Here is a 20,657-nt window from a genome sequence, read left to right as displayed (position 1 = left end):
TGGAAGGGCTTAGTTATGAGGAGAGATTGAGTAAACTGGGGTTGTCCTCACTGGAAAGATGGAGGATGAGGGGTGACCTAATAGAGGTGTATAAAATTATGAAAGGCATAGATAGGGTGAACGGTGGGAAGCTTTTTCCCAGGTCGGTGGTGACGTTCACGAGGGGTCATAGGTTCAAGGTGAGGCGGGGGAGGTTTAACACGGATATCAGAAGGACATATTTTACACAGAGGGTGGTGGGGGCCTGGAATGTGCTGCCGGGCAAGGTGGTGGAGGCGGACACACTGGGAACGTTTAAGACTTATCTAGACCGCCACATGAACGGAATGGGAATGGAGGGATACAAAAGAATGGTCTAGTTTGGACCAGGGAGCGGCGCGGGCTTGGAGGGCCAAAGGGCCTGTTCCTGTGCTGTACTGTTCTTTGACACTAATGGGCAATTTAGCATGGCCAATCCACCTAACCCGCACATCTTTGGAGTGTGGGAGGAAACCAGAGCACCCGGAGGAAACCTTCGCAGACACGGGGAGAACGTGCAGACTCCACACAGACAGTGACCTAAGCCGGGAATCGAACCCGGGTCCCTGGCGCTGTGAGGCAGCAGTGCTAACCACTGTGCCACCGAGCCGCCTCTACCGTGATTCTGTTCGGGGAGGCAGGTCATTTCACCGGAATGAATTGGTTTTCATTCAGGACATTGTGGTTGTGGGGGTGGTGGGGTCGGGGCGTGTGCCAGCTTGGGTATCCAGGGAGGTCATTCGGAAGACCGGACCAGTATCTCATATTGTTGAGCTGCTGGGCTGCAAAGTGCGGGAGACACGTCGATCATATGGGAAAGCGGGAAGCTGCAGTCCCCACCATCAGGGCTCAGTAATGCAGTCCGGTATGTCGACAATGGAGTCAGCACTGGCAGCGCCGAGTGTACCCCCAGGAGAATCTCAACCATCAATCGAGAACGGCCTTGGTCATACTGAATGGCAGAGCAGATCTGAGGGGACCACGTGGTTTTGATTTGATTTGATTTATTATTGTCACATGTATTGGGATACAGTGAAAAGTATTGTTTCTTGCGCGCGATACAGACAAAGCATACCGTTCATAGAGAAGGAAAGTAGAGAGTGCAGAATATAGTGTTACAGTCATAGCTAGGGTGTAGAGAAAGATCAACTTAATATTTGATTTGATTTATTATTGTCACATGTATTGGGATACAGTGAAAAGTATTGTTTCTTGCACGCTACACAGACAAAGCATACTGTTCATAGAGAAGGAAAGGGGAGAGTGCAGAATGTAGTGTTTCAGTCATAGCTAGGGTGTAGAGAAAGATCAGCTTAATATTTGATTTGATTTATTATTGTCACATGTATTGGGATACAGTGAAAGGTATTGTTTCTTGCGTGCTATACAGACAAAGCATACCATTCATAGAGTACACAGGGGAGAAGGAAAGGAGAGGGTGCAGAATGTAGTGTAACAGTCATAGCTAGGGTGTAGAGAAAGATCAGCTTAATGTGAGGTAGGTCCATTCAAAAGTCTGACAGCAGCAGGGAAGAAGCTGTTCTTGAGTCGGTTGGTACGTGACCTCAGACTTTTGTATCTTTTTCCCGACGGAAGAAGGTGGAAGAGAGAATGTCCGGGGTGCGTGGGGTCCTGGATTGTGCTGGCTGCTTTTCCGAGGCAGCAGGAAGTGTAGACAGAGTCAATGGATGGGAGGCTGGTTTGCGTGATGGATTGGGCTACTTTTTTGTCGTTTGTTTTTGTAGTTGGTCGACTTCTGCTCCTATTTTATGTGCTCTTGTGTTCTCGAGGATCCAAGGCCTCATCCAAAGAGAAGCGAGGGTTCACGGCGGCACGGTGGTTAGCACTGCTGCCTCACAGCGCCAGGGATCCGGGTTCAATTCCCGGCTGGGGTCATTGTCTGTGTGGAGTTTGCACGTTCTCCCCGTGTCTGCGTGGGTTTCCACCGGGTGCTCCGGTTTCCTCCCACAGTCCAAGGATGTGCGGGTTAGATGAATTGGCCGTGCTAAATTGACCCTCGTGTCATGGGGACTAGCTAGGGTAAATACATGGGGTTATGGGAATAGGGCCTGGGTGGGATTGTGGTCGGTGCAGACTCAATGGGCCGAATGGCCTCCTTCTGCAGTGTAGAGATTGTATGATTCCCAGTGATTGTATGATTCCCAGTGACCGAGCTAAGATTGTTTGTGGGAATGACCTGCGCGGAAAATGGCTGCTGTGTTTGCTTACATAAAACAAATCCACGGTGTGTGAAGTGCCTTGGGGTGTTTTTGAGAAATGTAATGCGTAGAAGCAAGTCTTTATTTCAAAGAGCAAAACATAAATGAAACCAAAAGTTTGACATACAGATTTATTTTGATTTCTTAAACAACACTGCCTCATTGTGGTGAAGAAAGTGTTTGAATAGAAATGACATCTTACAAGTATCACCACAAGAGCGCGCTTGTGGCTTCTGTTAATACTCCAGTATAGAGATCAGACCTGAAGGAAGGGAACAGAACATTGTCACGGTTTAGCAAGCAGCAACACTTCTCTCTGCTTCCGAGACTTGGACAACCTGTCACAGGCACCTCAAAGCACTGGAGAAATATGATTAGCAATGTTTTTGCAAGATCCTTTGAATCTGAGTAAGTGGTCTCACAACACCAGGTTAAAGTCCAACAGGTTTATTTGGAATCACGAGCTTTTGGAGCGCCGCTCCTTCCTTGGGTGAGTCCACATTCACCTGATGTAGGAGCAGCGCTCGTGATTCCAAATAAACCTGTGGACTTTAACCTGGTGTTGTGAGACTTCTTACTGTGCCCACCCCATTCCAACGCTGGCATCTCCACATCATTTCTAATCTGATAGCAGGAAAGGTAGCTCACAGCAACATCCTCTCCCAAGCCGACTCGCCTGGCTTTGAGGCGCTAAGTCACCAAAATAAAATGCTCTGACGGGCGGGACATGTCATTACGTACGTCCGCCCGTCGCAGGACTCCAGAAACAGTCGCTCCACTTGGAACTTGGTCACAGCAGGTGATTCCCAGGGAGACGGCGGAGACACTTTAGAGGTGTCCTCCAAGTATCCCCGGAGAGGTCGAACTGCCCTGTTGACTCATGGGAGTCCCTGGTTTGTGATCAGCCAAAATGGAGGTGGCACATTGAGGAAGGGACCAAGCACAGTGAAAGACTTTGTCTGGGATGGCCAGAGGTGAAGGTAAGGTAGAATCCTGCAGTACAGAAGAAGGCCATTTGGCCCATCGAGTCTGCACCGACCACAATCCCACCCAGGCCCTAAAACCCCATGCATTTACCCTAGCTAATCCCCCTGACACTAAGAGGCAATTTAGCATGGCCAATCCCCCGAACTTGCACATCTTTGGACACTAAGGGGCAATTTAGCATGGCCAATCCACCTAACCCACGCATCTTTGGACACGAAGGGGCAATTTAGCACGGCCAATCCACCTAACCTGCACATCTTTGGACTGTGGGAGAAAATCGGAGCACCCAGAGCAAACCCCACGCAGACACGGGGAGAATGTGCAAACTCCACACAGACAGTGACCCAAGCCGGGAATCGAACCCGGGTCCCTGGCGCTGTGAGGCAGCAGTGCTGACCACTGTGACACCGTGCACCCATGTCGAAAGGAGCGCATAAAGCCCCAGATACCTCATCCACCAAACCTGTCCCGCATGTGGCAGAGTCTTCAGCCATCTCACCTATTGTAGAAAGGTTTTCCATCCCCCAGCCTGTCTATCATCACTGGCTGCAGGTGCTCCGATATCCTCCCACAGTCTGAAAGACGTGCTGGTTAGGTGAATTGGCCGTGCTGAATTCTCCCTCAGTGTACCCGAACAGGTGCCGGAGTGTGGCGACTAGGGGATTTTCACAGTAACTTCATTGTAGCGTTAATGTCAGACTACTTGTGACTAATAAATAAACTTTAACTTTAAAGTCTGGATAGATGCATGAGTAGAGAGATATGGATTTTTTGGATGAGACCCTAAATGGAAGCATTATTTGCCCCTGCTGTGCCAGGTGGCTGTAAAAGATACCATGGCACAGTTTCAAAGGAGAACAGGCAATTAGTGTCCCAGCCAATATTTAGCTCACTTGACATTGGAAACAGATTATCTGCTCATTATCATACTGTTATTTGTGGGAGTTTGCTGTGTTTAAATGGGCTGCTGGATTTCCTATGTTACAACAGTAACTACACTTCAAAAATATCGAATTGACTGTAAAATGCCTTGGCACCTGCCTGTCATAATTAATATATAAATACAAATCAGTGTCCTTTTCTAAACTACATTTTCAGTTTATTTATTAGTGTCACAAGTAGGCTTACATTAACACTGCAATGAAGTTACTGTGAAAATCCCCTCGTCGCCACACTCCTGAGGGAGAATTTAGCACCTAACCAACACATCTTTCAGACTGTGGGAGGAAACCGGAGCACCTGGAGGAAACCCACGCAGACACGGGGAGAATGTGCAGTCTCCGCACAGACAGTGACCCAAGCTGGGAATTAAATCCGGGTCCCTGGCGCAGTGAGACGGCGGTGCTTAACCACTGTGCCACCGTTTTCAGAAGACTGTGGGACTTCGTCGACCCCACACCTTCTCAATTAACAGAAATAGTCTGAAAAAAAATCAGAAAAATGTTTCTCAATCCAAATTGTGACTGCTTGCTTTGGAACCAAGGAAGCGACTGAGTCCATGGTTGTTACAACCACGGTGGCCTTTAGGTGGCATGCTTTACCTTGAAATGCCGGGATATTGGGTTCATGTCACACTGTTTGTAACGCCCACAGTTGCGTGGACCTGCAGAGTTTCACTGGCTGTCTTGTCTGGAGACAATACACATCTTTTTAGCCTGTCTTGATGCTCTCTCCACTCCCATTGTTTTGTTTCTTAAAGACTTGATTAGTTGTAAGTATTCGCATTCCAACCATTATTCATGTAAATTGAGTCTGTGTCTTTATAAACTCTGTTTGTGAACAGAATTCCCACTCACCTGAAGAAGGGGCTTAGAGCTTCGAAAGCTTGTGTGGCTTTTGCTACCAAATAAACCTGTTGGACTTTAACCTGGTGTTGTTAAACTTCTTACGGTGTTTACCCCAGTCCAACGCCGGCATCTCCACATCATTACCTTGAAATGAACAGCAAGCTTTTACACCAACTCTAATCTTAAATTAAATTGTAGATTCCAAATGCTAAAACCTATCCTCCAAATCCATCAAGCAAGTAGTTGTCTTGACGTAAAATGTAATTCCATTTTTTTTAAAGTTTAATTTTCTTCAAGTGTCCAATAGAAAGAGAGAATGTCAGTTTTCCAGATGCCGATTGAGGGGTAAACATCAGCCAGGGTCGCTAAGAGAACTCCCTGAAATCTCCTTCAAACAATGAGTCAAATCTTTTGAGGCCACATCAGGTTAACACCTCGTGTGAAAGACAGAACCTCCAACTGTACAGCACTCCTTCAGTGCTCCCCTAGATGTATCAGCCGAGAGCAGCAGTGCAACATAGTGGGCCTGGGTGAGCCGCATAAGTGGCACTCCTTCATCTGAGTGGGCCGCAAGATTGAAATCGGGCTTGTTCACTAACCATGTCCTCATGAATAAGATTAAATACATGTTCTCTCTGGAGCGGAGGAGGCTGAGGGGAGACTTAATAGAGGTTTATAAAATGATGAAGGGGATAGATAGAGTGAACGTTCAAAGACTATTTCCTCAGGTGGATGGAGCTATTACAAGGGGGCATAACTATAGGGTTCGTGGTGGGAGATACAGGAAGGATATCAGAGGTAGGTTCTTTATGCAGAGAGTGGTTGGGGTGTGGAATGGACTGCCTGCAGTGATAGTGGAGTCAGACACTTTAGGAACATTTAAGCGGTTATTGGATAGGCACATGGAGCACACCAGGATGATAGGGAGTGGGATAGCTTGATCTTGGTTTCAGATAAAGCTCGCCACAACATCGTGGGCCGAAGGGCCTGTTCTGTGCTGTACTGTTCTATGTTCTATGTACATTTAATGCTAAATTGCCCCTTAGTGTCCAAAGATGTGTAGGTTAGGTGGATTAGCCATGCTAAATTGCCCCTTAGTGTCCGAAGATGTGCAAGTTAGGTTGATTGGCCATGCTAAATTGCCCCTTAGTGTCCAAAGATGTGTAGGTTAGATGGATTGGCCATGCTAAATTGCCCCTTAGTGTCCAAAGATGTGTAGGTTAGGTGGATTGGTCATGCTAAATTGCCCCTTAGTGTCCAAAGATGTGCAGGTTAGGTGGATTGGCCATGGTAAGTTGCCCCTTAGTGTCCGAAGATGTGCAAGTTAGGTTGATTGGCCATGCTAAATTGCCCCTTAGTGTCCAAAGATGTGTAGGTTAGGTGGATTGGCCATGGTAAATTGCCCCTTAGTGTCCGAAGATGTGCAGGTTAGGTTGATTGGCCATGCTAAATTGCCCCTTAGTGTCCGAAGATGTGCAAGTTAGGTTGATTGGCCATGCTAAATTGCCCCTTAGTGTCCAAAGATGTGCAAGTTTGGTTGATTGGCCATGCTAAATTGCCCCTTAGTGTCCAAAGATGTGCAGGTTAGGTGGATTGGTCATGCCAAATTGCCCCTTAGTGTCCAAAGATGTGCAGGTTAGGTGGATTGGCCATGCTAAATTGCCCCTTAGTGTCAGGGGGATTAGCAGGATAAATATGTGGGGTTACGCAGATTGGGCCTGGGTGGGATTGTGGTTGATGCAGGCTTGATGGGCCGAATGGCCTCTTTCTGCACTGTACGGATTCTATGAATACTGCAAGGTGCACCCGGGAGATGTCTCCAGAGACAGTGACGAAGGGAGCTGTGCCTATTTCACCCTCGCTTATACCATCTCCCCAAGTTGTTCTGTACTGAATTCTCGAAATGTGCTAGGGACAGCTGGTCGGGGACAAGGGACATCGCCTGTGCCCTGGATCCGCAAACTCTGAGCATCTGTGGAGAGAGAGTAGAGCTATCCGGGCTCCATTCTCTGTCAGACCTACTGAGGTCTTCCAGCATTTTCTGTTTTTGTTTCAGATTCCCGCATCCGCAGCATTTTGGCTTTTATCCACCAACTGTGAACTTGTCCATCAGGCTGTCATCCTGTATTTGGTGTATGTATTGTGACAATGCAGTTCCCAGCACAGGTTGGCAAATCCATGTAGCCCCATTGGAAAATGGGACTGGTATGTTACTGATAATTGCCCGCTGCCAAGTCTGAAAGGTACAGACTGATCCTCACCAATCCTCACGGGTCCCTGCCCGTCACGGGAATCGGAGCGGGGGGGCGGACCATGGAAAGGTCTGTTGACCTCGGGCGGGATTTTCCGGTTTCAGTGCGAGTGGGACCGGAAAATCCCACCCATAGACTCGAATGCTGTGAGCTGCTCCCCCATTTATATTCAGGAGGAGTCCTTGTCCAAGACTGGTACCTCGATCCATTTGGCCAATGCTTTAAATCAAAACCGTCTGAGAATTGAGTTGTAATCTCGTGTAAAAGTGATCATCATGATCTTATCACAGTGTTTCTGCAGCGTAGTGGTTATCACGTTCACTTTACACGCGAAACAAAAAGGTCTCCTGCGCAAGGCCTTTAGTGTTTCCGAGCCCCACATCGAGCTGATGGCTACAGGGAGGCACGGTGGCACAATGGTAGGCACTGCTGCCTCACAGCTCCAGAAACCCGGGTTCAGTTCTGGCCTTGGGTAACTGTCTGTGTGGAGTCTGCACATCCTCCCCGTGTCTGCGTGGGTTTACTCCGGATGCTCCGGTTTCCTCCCAAAGTCCAAAGGTGTGCAGGAGGTGGATTGGTCATGGTAAATTGCCCCTTAGTGTCCAAAGATGTGCAAGTTAGGTTGATTGGCCATGCTAAATTGCCCCTGGGTGTCCAAAGACGTGCAAGTTAGGTGGATTGGCCATGCTAAATTGCCCCTTAGTGTCCAAAGATGTGTCGGTTAGGTGGATTGGCGATGCTAAATTGCCCCTTAGTGTCCAAAGATGTGTTGGTTAGGTGGATTGGCCATGCTAAATTGCCCCTCAGTGTCCAAAGATGTGTTGGTTAGGTGGATTGGCCATGCTAAATTGCCCCTTAGTGTCCAAAGATGTGTAGGTTAGGTGGATTGGCCATGCTAAATTGTCCCTTCGTGTCCAAAGATGTGCGGGTTAGGTGGATTGACCATGCTAAATTGCCCCTTAGGGTCCAAAGGTGTGCGGGTTAGGTGGATTGGCCATGCTAAATTGCCCCTTAGTGTCCAAAGATGTGTAGGTTAGGTGGATTGGCCATGCTAAATTGCCCCTTAGTGTCCGAAGATGTGCAAGTTAGGTTGATTGGCCATGCTAAATTGCCCCTTAGTGTCCAAAGATGTGCAGGTTCGGTGGATTGACCATGCTAAATTGCCCCTTCGTGTCCAAAGATGTGCGGGTTAGGTGGATTGACCATGCTAAATTGCCCCTTAGGGTCCAAAGGTGTGCGGGTTAGGTGGATTGGCCATGCTAAATTGCCCCTTAGTGTCCAAAGATGTGTAGGTTAGGTGGATTGGCCATGCTAAATTGCCCCTTAGTGTCCGAAGATGTGCGGGTTAGGTGGATTGGCCATGCTAAATTGCCCCTTAGTGTCCAAAGATGTGTAGGTTAGGTGGATTGGCCATGCTAAATTGCCCCTTAGTGTCCGAAGATGTGCAAGTTAGGTTGATTGGCCATGCTAAATTGCCCCTTAGTGTCCAAAGATGTGCAGGTTCGGTGGATTGACCATGCTAAATTGCCCCTTCGTGTCCAAAGATGTGCGGGTTAGGGGGATTGGCCATGACCAGTGTACGCTAACAGGAATGTGATGACTGGGGGGATTTTTACAGTAACTTCATTGCAGTGTTAATATGAAACCTGGTTGGAAGAAGAAACTTTAAGTGAAGGGAGTTACACAGGTTGGAGCAGGGTGGGGTCGGTGTTGTTGCTCCACACTGGGACAGGTTGGGGCACAGTGGCAGAGGGCGGTTTCTAGCTCCACCCTAGAGATGGGATTGGTGTTATCTGATCCTCTGACCGAACCCAGCTCCACGCAGCCTTTAAAAGGCGCTGGGAGCACCGTCAACCTGCAGCAGCCCGTTCAGTGTCTTTGCAAAGTCCAAAGCTCTACTTTCGCACAACCTTGACCATGTCCCAATATAAGGGCGGCATCAGCAACTTTGCCGGGAGCAGCATCGGCAGGAGCAGCTCCAGATACTCCAGCGGAACGACAATCGGACTGGGTGGGAGTCTGGGAGGAAGCGCAAGGATGCGTGGAGGATCGCGCAGTCTGATCGTCTCCCAGACGAGACAGATGTCGCAGAGTAGACCGGGCTCAGGGCGGTTGAGCTCCGTGGGCTATGGGATAGGAGGTCTGTCAGGGAATCTGGGCTTGGGGCAGGCACAGAGATCACACGTTGATCTCACAGCCCCTCTCCCAACCATCGACTGCAGACAGCAGGTTATCCGTGTGGAGGAGAGCAGGCAGATAAAGGGACTGAACGACCAGTTTGCCGGCTTCATTGGCGTGGTAAGCGTGCTCTCTCTCTCTCTGTCCTTTCGTAATCCAGTGTTCTCTCTGGTCTTTTTTCCCTCTGGAATGAGTGTCTCCAGTTCAGTTCCAATCTTGGCTTGTTTCTTTGCCCCCGCTAGGTCCGCACACTGGAACAGAAAAACAAGAAGTTGGAGATCCAGCTGAAACTGCTGAAGGAGCAGGGCGCTTACACATCCAACATCGACAATATGTTCCAGACTTACATCGAGAACCTAAAGAGACAGCTGGAATTACTCGGGCAGGAGAAACTGAAATTCGAAGCTGACCTGGTCCAAATGCAAGGACTCGTTGAGGACTTCAAGGGCAAGTAAGTGGTGGGATTTGCTCCTGTATTCGTTGTGACCCCAGTCTGAACTAAATCAAAGTTTCACCTGAAGACCACTTTGACAAATTGGCCAGGACCTGGGCGAAATAATGCACAGGATGTTGGCCAAATTGGGGTGTCTTGAAATGCCCGGGGATGCAGCCGTGTCCTGCCCCATTTGGCCTCAGTACCATCCCCACCCACCACCTTGGGAAACATTAGCCGGTCCCCTCCGGGAGAAATGCCTGAGAGTGGGGAAGGTGGCGGGGGGGGGGGGGGGGGGGGGTGGCTGGGGGTGGAGTCTCTTGAGTCCTGGAGAACTCGGAATGGGTGAAGCTGGAAGGAGTTAGTGGGTTTGGTGAATGCGGGTGAGTTCCTTGGCTGAGCGATCCTTCCTTTCAGTGAAGACTTGCCCCAGCAGAGTGTGACGGCGGGGAGGGAAAGGGGCAGGAGAGTGAACATACAGATGGATAGTCGGATGCGATAGGGAATGTATTGGGGATGGGGCAGTGGGATTGCCTTCCTGAGGACCCTCAATAAAATCATCTGTTTTATTCCAGGTATGAGGATGAAATTAACAAGCGCACAGAGATGGAGAATGAATTTGTCCTCGTCAAGAAGGTGAGGTGACCAGATTATATTTATATATATCTCTCTGGCTATGGTAAACCGATCTCCTGACTCAAAGTAATTTGATCATCCTCACTTTAGGATGTGGATGAGTCCTACATGAACAAAGTGGAGCTGGAAGCTAAACTGGAAAGCCTAACTGACGAAATCAACTTCCTCCAATCAATTTTCGATGAGGTAAGAAAATGGGACACGGCACATGGTCCTCTTCTGCTGTCCCATCCAACCAAATTGATTCCAATGCTTCCCGGAACGCTTTTCAATCTGTTTCTTCTTTTTACCTCTTCTCCCACCTTGCGGATTCTTCAGGAAATCCGTGAGCTCCAGGCTCAGATTCAGAACACAGCTGTCAGTGTGCAACTCGCAGGTGGACCCGGACTGAACACTGTTGAACTCATCGCAGAAGCCAAAGAGAAGTACGAACAGCTGGCCAATGCAAACCGTCAGCAGGCAGCGGTGTGGAGACAATCTAAGGTTAATATCCTGATTCTCGTGTCCCACTTAGATCTGCAGTCCATTCTGGAGCGCAAAGCTCTTTTACTAACCGATCTTTCATTGGGGTGGCACAGTGGTTGGCACTGCTGCCTCACAGCATCAGGGAACTGGGTTCGATTCCAGCCTTGGGGTCACTGTCTGTATGGAGTTTGCACGTTCTCCCAGTGTCCGCGTGGGTTTTACGGTGGCACAGTGGTTAGCACTGCTGCCTCACAGCGCCAGGGACCCGGGTTCAATTCCAGCCTTGGGTTACTGTCTGTGTGGAGTTTGCACATTCTCCCCGTGCCTGCGTGGGTTTCCATCGGATGCTCCGGTTTCCTCCCACACTGCAAAGATGTGCTGGTTAGATGCATTGACGCAAACAGGCGCTGGAGTGTGGCGACTAGGGGAATTACAGCAACTTCATTGCAATGTTAATGTAAGCCTTACTTGTGACTAATAAATACTCTTTGAAAACTTTATTGCAGACTCAGGAACTGAGCATGTCATCTGGACAATACGGCGATGAACTCGGCATGATGAGAGAGGAAATTAAAAACATGAATATGCGTATCCGTGGACTGAATAATGACATTGAGAATCTGAGAAATCAGGTAAACAAAGGAGTGAAAGCAACAGGATAATCGACAGCAACTGGACGGTTGTCGTAATGGGCTGTTTGTACTTTAGTTCTCTCTCATTCTCTCCCAATCCGCAAAATAGCGCTTAGTTAAGAACTGGTCGCAGGATCAGTTCAATTTTGTCTCTTCTAGCCTGCCTTGCTCTCTCACTGATGACCTTTCGATAATGGTAAGGGTGGTTGGCACTGCTGCCTCTCAGCGCCAGGGACCCAGATTCAATTCCAGCCTCGGGTGACTGTGTGGAGTTTGCATGTTCTCCCCCGTGTCTGCGTGGGTTTCCTCCGGGTGCTCCGGTTTCCTCCCAAAGATGTATACGTTGGGTGGATTGGCCATGCTAAATTGCCCCTCAGTGTCTCAAGATTAGATTAGGGGCACATTAGCGGGGTAAATACGTTGGGGCGCAATCCTACCCTCTGTTCATGCCATGTTCCCGCTGCGGTGAGCTCAGAGAATTTGGCGGGCAGCACTGGTGCAGACTCGATGGGCTGAATGGCCGCCTTCTGGATGGCAGGGAATCCATTGCCAGTCTGTCTGCAGTCCACAAGGCGCTGGTCATAAGAGTCAGCCTTTCCCGTGGACTTGTTTTGAGCATTGTTCTGATACACAGCACATCGATGACTCTGACCATATTAATATTTGTGCTATTAGCGTCAGGTACTGGAGGCTCGAATCAAAGATGCAGAGGAACGCGGCGAACTGTCTCTCAAAGAAGCTAAAGTCAAGATTGCAGAACTGGATGATGCCATCGCCAATGCAGGGAAGCAGATGGCCAAGCAAGTCCAGGAATATGAAGCTTTGGCACAAATCAAGATGGCTCTGGTCATTGAAATTGCCACCTACGATAGTCTTCTCCAAGGAGAGGAGAAAAGGTAAGATCGAGGGCACTTCCAGCACAGTTCATTCCTCCATTTACTGGCAATTACAATCTGATTGGTAGTTCTGGTCTCTGAATTGAACCGAGTGCGGGCATTCAGAGTGCCGCGGTATTGGACAAGAACTTTGGTTTACAAGCTGCCTAGGTATCGAGCGAGACACAAGTATCAAACTCACTCTGAGTTCTGGATCTCCTATCCCTTGTGACCAAATGGCCTGTTGGCATTTACTGCCTGATGGGCACTTTGACTGAGGGGCTGGAGGGTGGCTGTGCCCATTCGGAACTGAACCCCAGCACATACTAGTGTCCCTGGGAGAGCGGGGGAGGAATATTGGTAAACCTGTGGGGGGAAATCTGACTGTAAATATATTGCAAATTACCTGCTGTAATGTGAATACGTTTCCTTTGTCAACAGAATGCAAGAAGGGGTAAGAACCCTCAATATCCAGCAAATACAGGGCCAAGGTAAGAGAATTTCTCATTCCTAGTTTGAACTAAGAATTCCTGCAGGAAGAGCGAGAAATAAACAGAAGTGGGGATTTCTTGAATTCCACAGTAGATTTTTCATTTGTTGAGAAGAGAATAGACAACTTGTCATTCAGGCCAGAGTGCATGTGTTCTGAAGAAGGATCTATATGGTGCTCCCCAAATCTTAATCTCTCTTTGCTCTGTTCCCAGAGCCTGAGTGACTTTGCCAACATTTGTGCTCTCATTTTTGCCATACATAATCGCATATCTGTGTTCAATATTAAGCTCAATTGTCATCCAATGCACTTCCAATGTTGCTGACTACGCAACTTGCATTCCTGGCTGCCATGCTCACTGATTTATATTCAATAAATGATTCATTCTCCTCGGATACTGTCTCCCTTCCGTTCAAATCAGCCATCATCACCCTTCATTTTTGCAGTCCCCAAACTTGCTTTTTTTTCTCTCTCCTTCAAGTCCTTGAGTGTGTTGTTACCTCCTAAAGCAAGTGCCCACCTCACAACTGACATCACGTTGACTGTGGCCATATGAAACTCTCTCCCCTCATCCTTCCCTGTCTGTTTTGCAGCCATAGATATGGTTCACCATTCCCTCCAATGCCTATTCTGCTTTGTCCTGCTGTATGGGTGTCTGAATCCACTTCGGTCTTTCCAGTCATAACCAGAGAATTTCCTGTAATGGCTTTTGTGCCCGCTCCAACATCGTTACCGAGGGAAGGATATATGCTTTCACCCACCCGTACCTTCTCATTCAGTTGCTATCTCATAGAACATAGAACATAGAAAGCCACAGCACAAACAGGCCCTTCGGCCCACAGGTTGCGCCGATCACATCCCCACCTCTAGGCCTATCTATAGCCCTCAATCCCATTAAATCCCATGTACTCATCCAGAAGTCTCTTAAAAGACCCCAACGAGTTTGCCTCCACCACCACCGACGTCAGCCGATTCCACTCACCCACCACCCTCTGAGTGAAAAACTTACCCCTGACATCTCTTCTGTACCTACCCCCCAGCACCTTAAACCTGTGTCCTCTCGTAGCAACCATTTCAGCCCTTGGAAATAGCCTCTGAGAGTCTACCCTATCCAGACCTCTCAACATCTTGTAAACCTCTATCAGGTCACCTCTCATCCTTCGTCTCTCCAGGGAGAAGAGACCAAGCTCCCTCAACCTATCCTCATAAGGCATGCCCCCCAATCCAGGCAACATCCTTGTAAATCTCCTCTGCACCCTTTCAATGGCTTCAACATCTTTCCTGTAATGAGGTGACCAGAACTGCGCGCAGTACTCCAAGTGGGGTCTAACCAGGGTCCTATAAAGCTGCAGCATTATCTCCCGACTCCTAAACTCAATCCCTCGATTAATGAAGGCCAGTACGCCGTACGCCTTCTTGACCGCATCCTCCACCTGCGAGGCCGATTTAAGAGTCCTATGGACCCGGATCTCTTAGCAATATCGTCCAAAACCGCCAGATCAAATTGCATGGGAATTCTCCCTCAGTATGGGAGCACTTTGAGACATTTTACTTTGTTAAAGGTGCTATATAAAGTTCTGCTTAGCCGCAATTAGGGATGTGCAGTGATGCCCACATCCCACGGAAGGAGAAAGAAGGTCCCAGATTCTAAGTGTTTTTCTTTCCTCTTTTGCAGCGAATGTGATGGGATTCTCGAACATGAGCAGTGGATTAGAAAGCTCCCTTGGCAGTGGCAGCAGCATGGGCATGGGCATGGGCATGGGCATGGGCTCCTCCAGTGGCAGCAGCGGGCAAACATTGATTCTGAAGAAAGTAGAGCAGTCTTCATATTGAATCAACGAGGAAATATACTAATACCAGCCCACTGAGTTGATTGTCAAGAGTTCTATTTCATCTACCTATTGCCTTTAGTTCGATGGTTAACGAGTTTTTTGATCATACCTGCTGTTTGGAACAGTTTTAACCCATTCACTCCCCCCCCCACCCCCCGCCCCACCCCCCAGTTAAATGACATGAAATTAACTTTTGACATCTTAACCAGTGCAACAAGCCAATCAAACCTGGTTAATAGTCTGGGTTTCTGGGAAAGTGGTCAAGTGGTCAAGAAACTTACACTGTAGTTGTTGGAAATTGGGAAATATACCTCTGCTTTCGGTGCTGAACTCTCGTTTTGATATTCTTTATCACTTTGTATCGGGGATTTACCTTTTATGACACTCCTGTTTATGAATAAAGCTCTAATTCTCAAATCTGGACTGCTTTTTGCCTCAGCTCAATACAAAGTTAGTGATAACAGCCGGTTTTATCTGTTCTTATGAGATTTAAAATCTTTAATTTTCTTGCAACATAACCTTTGGAGCAATGTTACAAAACATAGAAAGACTACTTTGTGGTTCCATCAACAAAACTGCTCGGTGCATGATATAGTCTGTCGGTGGCACAGTGGTTAGCGCTGCTGCCTCACAGCACCAAGGACCCGTGTTCGATTCCCGGCTTGGGTCACTGTCTGCACAGAGTCTGCACGTTCTCCCCCGTGTCTGCGCGGGTTTCCTCCGGGTGCTCCGGTTTCCTCCCACACTCCGAAAGACGTGCAGGTTAGGTGCATTGGCCATGCTAAGTTCTCCATCAGTGTGGCGACTAAGGGATTTTCACAGTAACTTCATTGCAGTGTTAATGTAAGCCTATTTGTGACACTAAGAAATCAACTTTAAATCCTTCACCTCTACTAATGAAATCACCTCTTCCATCAGCTAAGAATGCCAGCACTGGACATAGGTTAATTTAGTATCCCACAATGGGGTTTGTATATCATATAAAGGCAGATAGGGGTAAAATGTAGCCCCTAATTTGTAGAATTAAGCCCCCACCAATGGAGATAGCCTCACTTGGAAATGTTACAGGATTGGAACAAAAGAATATCATTCTGATGTAATCATTAGGGACTGAGGAAAGTGGTTCTATTCCCCAGCACTATAGCTGCTTGGGTTAGTTTACAGTAAAATTGGGCATCCATAAGGTAAAGTTGCCATAGTCCCAGATGACCATAGGCTGCTTTCCCCTTTGTGGGGAGAGCTGACTGGTGGTGATTTAACCTGAGGGTCACCACACCTCAGGCGAAGGGCAAGGTTGAGAAGGCCTTCATGAATGATTCAGTGAAAAGACAAAATGTCCTTCTGGTATAGTAAGAACAATATAATAATTGGAGTACTGCTCTAAAAAGATACATGCTGTTGAAACTTTTGGTCTTGCACTCATCAGGACAGAATTGCTCGAATATGAAATCTCAGAAGAGAACAATCAGAATCCAGCTGCCAACCAATCAGCTTCCTTTTCTCACGCAGTATACATTGTTGTTTCCTTTGAAGATTCTGTACCAGTGACAGGCAACCTAGGCTAGTGAGCGGGCCACCTGAGTGGCCCTCCATCTCAGTGGGCTACAAGATTGAAATGGGGCTGGTTCACTAACCATGTCCCCATAAATAAGATTAAATACATTTAATCCACACTGAATACTTCATAACAAAAATGTTTCATCGTTTACACATTAATAGAACTCTCATCAACGTCAAACGGAAAAAAACAAAAGAAATGTTGACACTTTGGACACAGCGCACGGTTCTCACACTCAATGTTGAGTGTAATCAGCACACACCTCACTTCACTCACCCTTGCTTTACGTACGAATCACTTCAGTCACACCGGTAGGAAAAAAACTACACGGACGGAAATCAGCGGAATGGGGCAACCCAGCGCCCGGGACAACGGTCAACAAAATATCTCGTGGGGCTGCACTCAGATGGGCCGCATGTGGCACAGTGGTTAGCACTGCTGCCTCACAGCGCCAGAGACCTGGGTTCGATTCCAGCCTCGGTGCTTGATTAGCACCACTCTGCATCCCGTCCCAAGGCCGGTTTATCCTTCCTGAAGTTCCGAGGCCCAAAACCAAACACAATCTTCTAAAGTGAAAAGAGAATACTGCGGATGCTGGAAATCTGTACGAAAAACAGAAAGTGCTGTGACAATATTATAACCATTATCTTACCAGAGTTCATATAACTGGCATTGCTTTGTATTTCAGCTCTTTTGCAATGGGTGGCACAGTGGTTAGCACTGCTGCATCACAGCGCCAGGGACCCGGGTTCAATTTTGGCCTCGGGTCACCGTCTGTGTGGAGTTTGCACTTTCTCCCCGTGCCTGCGTGGGTTTCCTCCGGGTGCTCCGGTTTCCTCCCACAGTTCAAAGATGTGTGGGTCAGGTGCATTGGCCATGCTAAATTGTCCCTTAGCATCCAAAGATGTGCAGGTTAGGTTGATTGGCCATGCTAAATTGTCCCTTCGTGTCCAAAGATGTGCAGGTTAGGTGGATTGGCCATGATAAATTGCCCCTTAGTGTCCAAAGATGTGTAGGTTAGGTGGATTGGCCATGCTAAATTGCCCCATAGTGTCCAAAGATGTGCAGGTCCAGTGGATTGGCCATTATAAATTGTCCCTTAGTGTCCAAAGATGAGCAGGTTAGGTGGATTGACCATGCTAAATTGCCCCTTAGTGTCCAAAGATGTGCAGGTTAGGTGGATTGGCCGTGCTAAATTGCCCCTTAGTGTCCAAAGATGTGCAGGTTAGGTGGATTGGCCGTGCTAAATTGCCCCTTAGTGTCCAAAGATGTGCAGGTTAGGTGGATTGGCCGTGCTAAATTGCCCCTTAGTGTCCAAAGATGTGTGGGTTAGGTGGATTGGCCATGCTAAATTGAACCTTAGTGTCAGGGGGACTCGGAGTAGAGTTACAGGAATATGGCCTGGGTGGTAGTGTAGTCGGTGCAGACTCAATGGGCCGAATGGCCTCCTTCTGTACTGTAGGGATTTGATGAGAGAGGCCAACATTTGCTTTTTAAATCAATGTGCATGCCCACTGGCTCTTAGCGATTGATGAGAGTGAGGGGGAAGGGGGTCATGTGAGATATGTGTGGCTGCGTTTTCCTGAGCTCATCCTTTTATTTACCCGGATGCACAATCCGTTATTATTTAATCGATAAGTGTATACTCCAGGAAAATCCTGGTTAAATATTTGGTGATGGGGAGCCAAGTTAAGTCAAGACAATGCTCGGTTGACTGAGGCAGTCGGAGTTGCCGGGGTTTGGCCTGTTCGCAGTGGTGGTGATCGGGCTACGCTCTGGCAATGTTGTAGGCGTCAAGATGATGGCCGCCATTGTGTGTAAAGTTGTGGCCCATGGTCTGGGCTCCCCGGCACACATTTGTGGCACTCGCATTGATGCACTGTGAGATATCCTAAAGAGAGTGGATGAAGCAGAGGGAAGAATCCTGTCAGTCGACAGGGCCGTATCCTCGTACACCTTCAGTCCTCGGAAATCCTGCTACACGGTATGTCGGACATCCTGGCTAATCCGGGAAGATGGGGCCGGAGAAGGAGTATCCGTACGCCGGGTCTCCCGAGGGGAGCTGGGGAGGAATTCCCGGCCGGATTTGGGAATTGGCCACCATGCTTTCACAACCTCAATGTGAGGGCTGGCGTTTCAGGTTCGATGGGGCCTACTGTATCCACTCTCTGAGGCCTGGAGTCGGTCAAGGATCCTGATCGATTGTCTTACCGAGAAGGGCTGGAGGTGGGGCCTAGCTCTCTCTTCACCAGGTTGTCTGGGCAATGACACGGCGGAGGTGCTGAGGCGAATTTCTTGGAAGTTGCTCGATGATCCTGTCATGGCGCTGGCCTTTTCAAGCTCCATGGATGGCTATATTATCCTGCAGTTCATTATTAATCCTTTTTTTCCTTGTGACTGTCGTCCTGGTTTGATGGTGTCTTTTATCCTGACAAGGATGTATGATATTGTAAAGGGGAAAATACAAGGGGGGCACACTCTAAAATGGCTGCCTGGCACATAAAGGGTTAACTGGGAAAGCCAAAAGAGCAGACACAGGCGCCTGCTGTTCAGAAAAACCTAACAGACAAGCCATTTCCAAATCACAGACAGTGACTCATAGCAAACAAACACCTCAGGAAGCCAAAGCCAAGGGTCAAGACATCTTTTAAGATAAGGAAACCCCAAAACAAAGAGCTTAGATTAACGTTAAAGGAAGGCGGGAAATATGAATGCGAGGGAACCGATTAGCACCTGAACGAGACGAAACTAGCCATTGATAGATACAGACATAAGGAGATGTACCCATTCATAAAATGCTAAATGTCTACACCTGTTTGTACTCTTGTAAACATGGGGAAATGTACCCATTCATAAAATGTTAAATACTTGTACTCACTTAAACAATGTGATAATGTTCGAATCACCGGTTTACCCATTGTGTAAAGGGTATAAAATTGAACCGCTCCCGGCATACAATTGAGAGAAGGTTTGCTACAGACCAAGTACCTTGTCTCCACGGAGCTCCGTTTAATAAATCGTATTTTCTGAATCTCGAAGTCTGACTACTAGTGGATTTTTCCCACAACAATATACAAGCACAGAGGTGTATGTCACCGGTTATCCTCCATGCACTGTTATCCTTTGTAAGCCAGAATGTCTATTTATTTGGGATGGAATTTATCCACTGGTGTTCTCTGGCGGTGAGTGAGGGGGACTTTAGTTTAACGTCTGATACCATTCGCATTCGATTTTGCTCTTGTTGTGTGGTTCAGGAAGCGGGCAGGGTAAGGGGGGGTCTGCCCACCTTGCTTTTGGCCCCGTGTCAAATTCAAATCCTTGGGATTCAGTGTTTGCCATACGGAGACATTTTCTTGCTTGTGGACAGATGGTCTTCTTTCTTTCCATTGGGGAGATTGTAGGATTGACTTTAGGGTTCATCGAATCCCTACAGGGCAGAAGGAGACCATTCGGCCCATCGAGTCTACATTGACTCTCCGACGCAGTATCTTACCCAGGCCCACCACCCGTCCTATCTCCATAACCCCAAGCATTTACTCCACCTATCCCCCTAACCTGCACATCTTTGAACACTAAGGGACAATTTAGCATGGCCAATCCACCCAACCTGCACATCTTTGGACATTAAGGGGCAATTTAGCATGGCCAATCCACCTAACCTACACATCTTTGGACACTAAGGGGCAATTTAGCATGGCCAATCCCCCGAACCTGCACATCTTTGGACACTAAGGGACAATTGAGCATGGCCAATCCATCTAACCTACACATCTTTGAACACTAAGGGGCAATTTAGCATGGCCAATCCATCTAACCTGCACATCTTTGGACACTAAGGGGCAATTTAACATGGTCAAATATATTGAATACATTCCATGATCCACTGCTCTCTGGCAAGGGAATTCCAAAGGCCCTTGAGAGAAAAGTAAATCTTCCTCATCTCAGTTTTGAATGGGACACCCCTTATTTTTAAACAAATTCTACATCCCTCTCCCCACCCCCCTACAAGGGAGTCAGCTTCCCCCTTTAGGATCTTGTATGTATTGATCAGATCACCTCTCTCATTCATCTAAACTCCAACCTGCTCAAATCTTTTGTTCAGAAGGCAATCCCTTCATCTCGGCCATCAGGCCAGTGAACCTTCTCTGAGGTACCTGCAGTTCCTTGAATGATGGCCTCTTGAGAATGCACAATGTTAATCGCTCCACTGCTGGTGGGTGTAGTGTCTGTCTCTTTAAGACAGCACAGCGGAAGTGGGTCACCTGACTTAAGGGACCGATGGGATCTGAGAGTGA

At 48.0% G+C, this 20,657-nt stretch overlaps 1 protein-coding gene across 1 annotated transcript; it reads left to right on the top strand.

The window, feature by feature from the left end:
- The first annotated feature begins 9,125 nt into the window (after positions 1-9,125).
- LOC144481907 (keratin, type II cytoskeletal 8-like) lies at positions 9,126-15,225 on the top strand. Its single transcript, XM_078201072.1, has 9 exons — positions 9,126-9,561; positions 9,684-9,892; positions 10,450-10,510; positions 10,601-10,696; positions 10,829-10,993; positions 11,482-11,607; positions 12,283-12,503; positions 12,924-12,973; positions 14,648-15,225. The coding sequence occupies exons 1-9, from the start codon at positions 9,181-9,183 to the stop codon at positions 14,803-14,805; spliced, it is 1,467 nt and encodes a 488-aa protein (XP_078057198.1). The 5' UTR covers positions 9,126-9,180; the 3' UTR covers positions 14,806-15,225.
- The last annotated feature ends 5,432 nt before the right edge of the window (positions 15,226-20,657 follow it).

The sequence above is a fragment of the Mustelus asterias genome, chromosome X (assembly GCF_964213995.1).
Source record: "Mustelus asterias chromosome X, sMusAst1.hap1.1, whole genome shotgun sequence".
Lineage (NCBI taxonomy): Eukaryota > Metazoa > Chordata > Chondrichthyes > Carcharhiniformes > Triakidae > Mustelus > Mustelus asterias.
This window is presented reverse-complemented; position numbering and strand designations above follow the sequence as displayed.

What these genes read in the sequence shown, in the direction of transcription:
- LOC144481907 (XM_078201072.1), top strand. Translation starts at nt 9,181, where the DNA reads ATGTCCCAATATAAGGGCGGCATCAGCAACTTTGCCGGGAGCAGCATC. An exon ending in TTGCCGGCTTCATTGGCGTG is followed by an intron (nt 9,562 to 9,683) that starts GTAAGCGTGCTC and finishes TGCCCCCGCTAG; the next exon opens with GTCCGCACACTGGAACAGAA. An exon ending in TTGAGAATCTGAGAAATCAG is followed by an intron (nt 11,608 to 12,282) that starts GTAAACAAAGGA and finishes TTGTGCTATTAG; the next exon opens with CGTCAGGTACTGGAGGCTCG.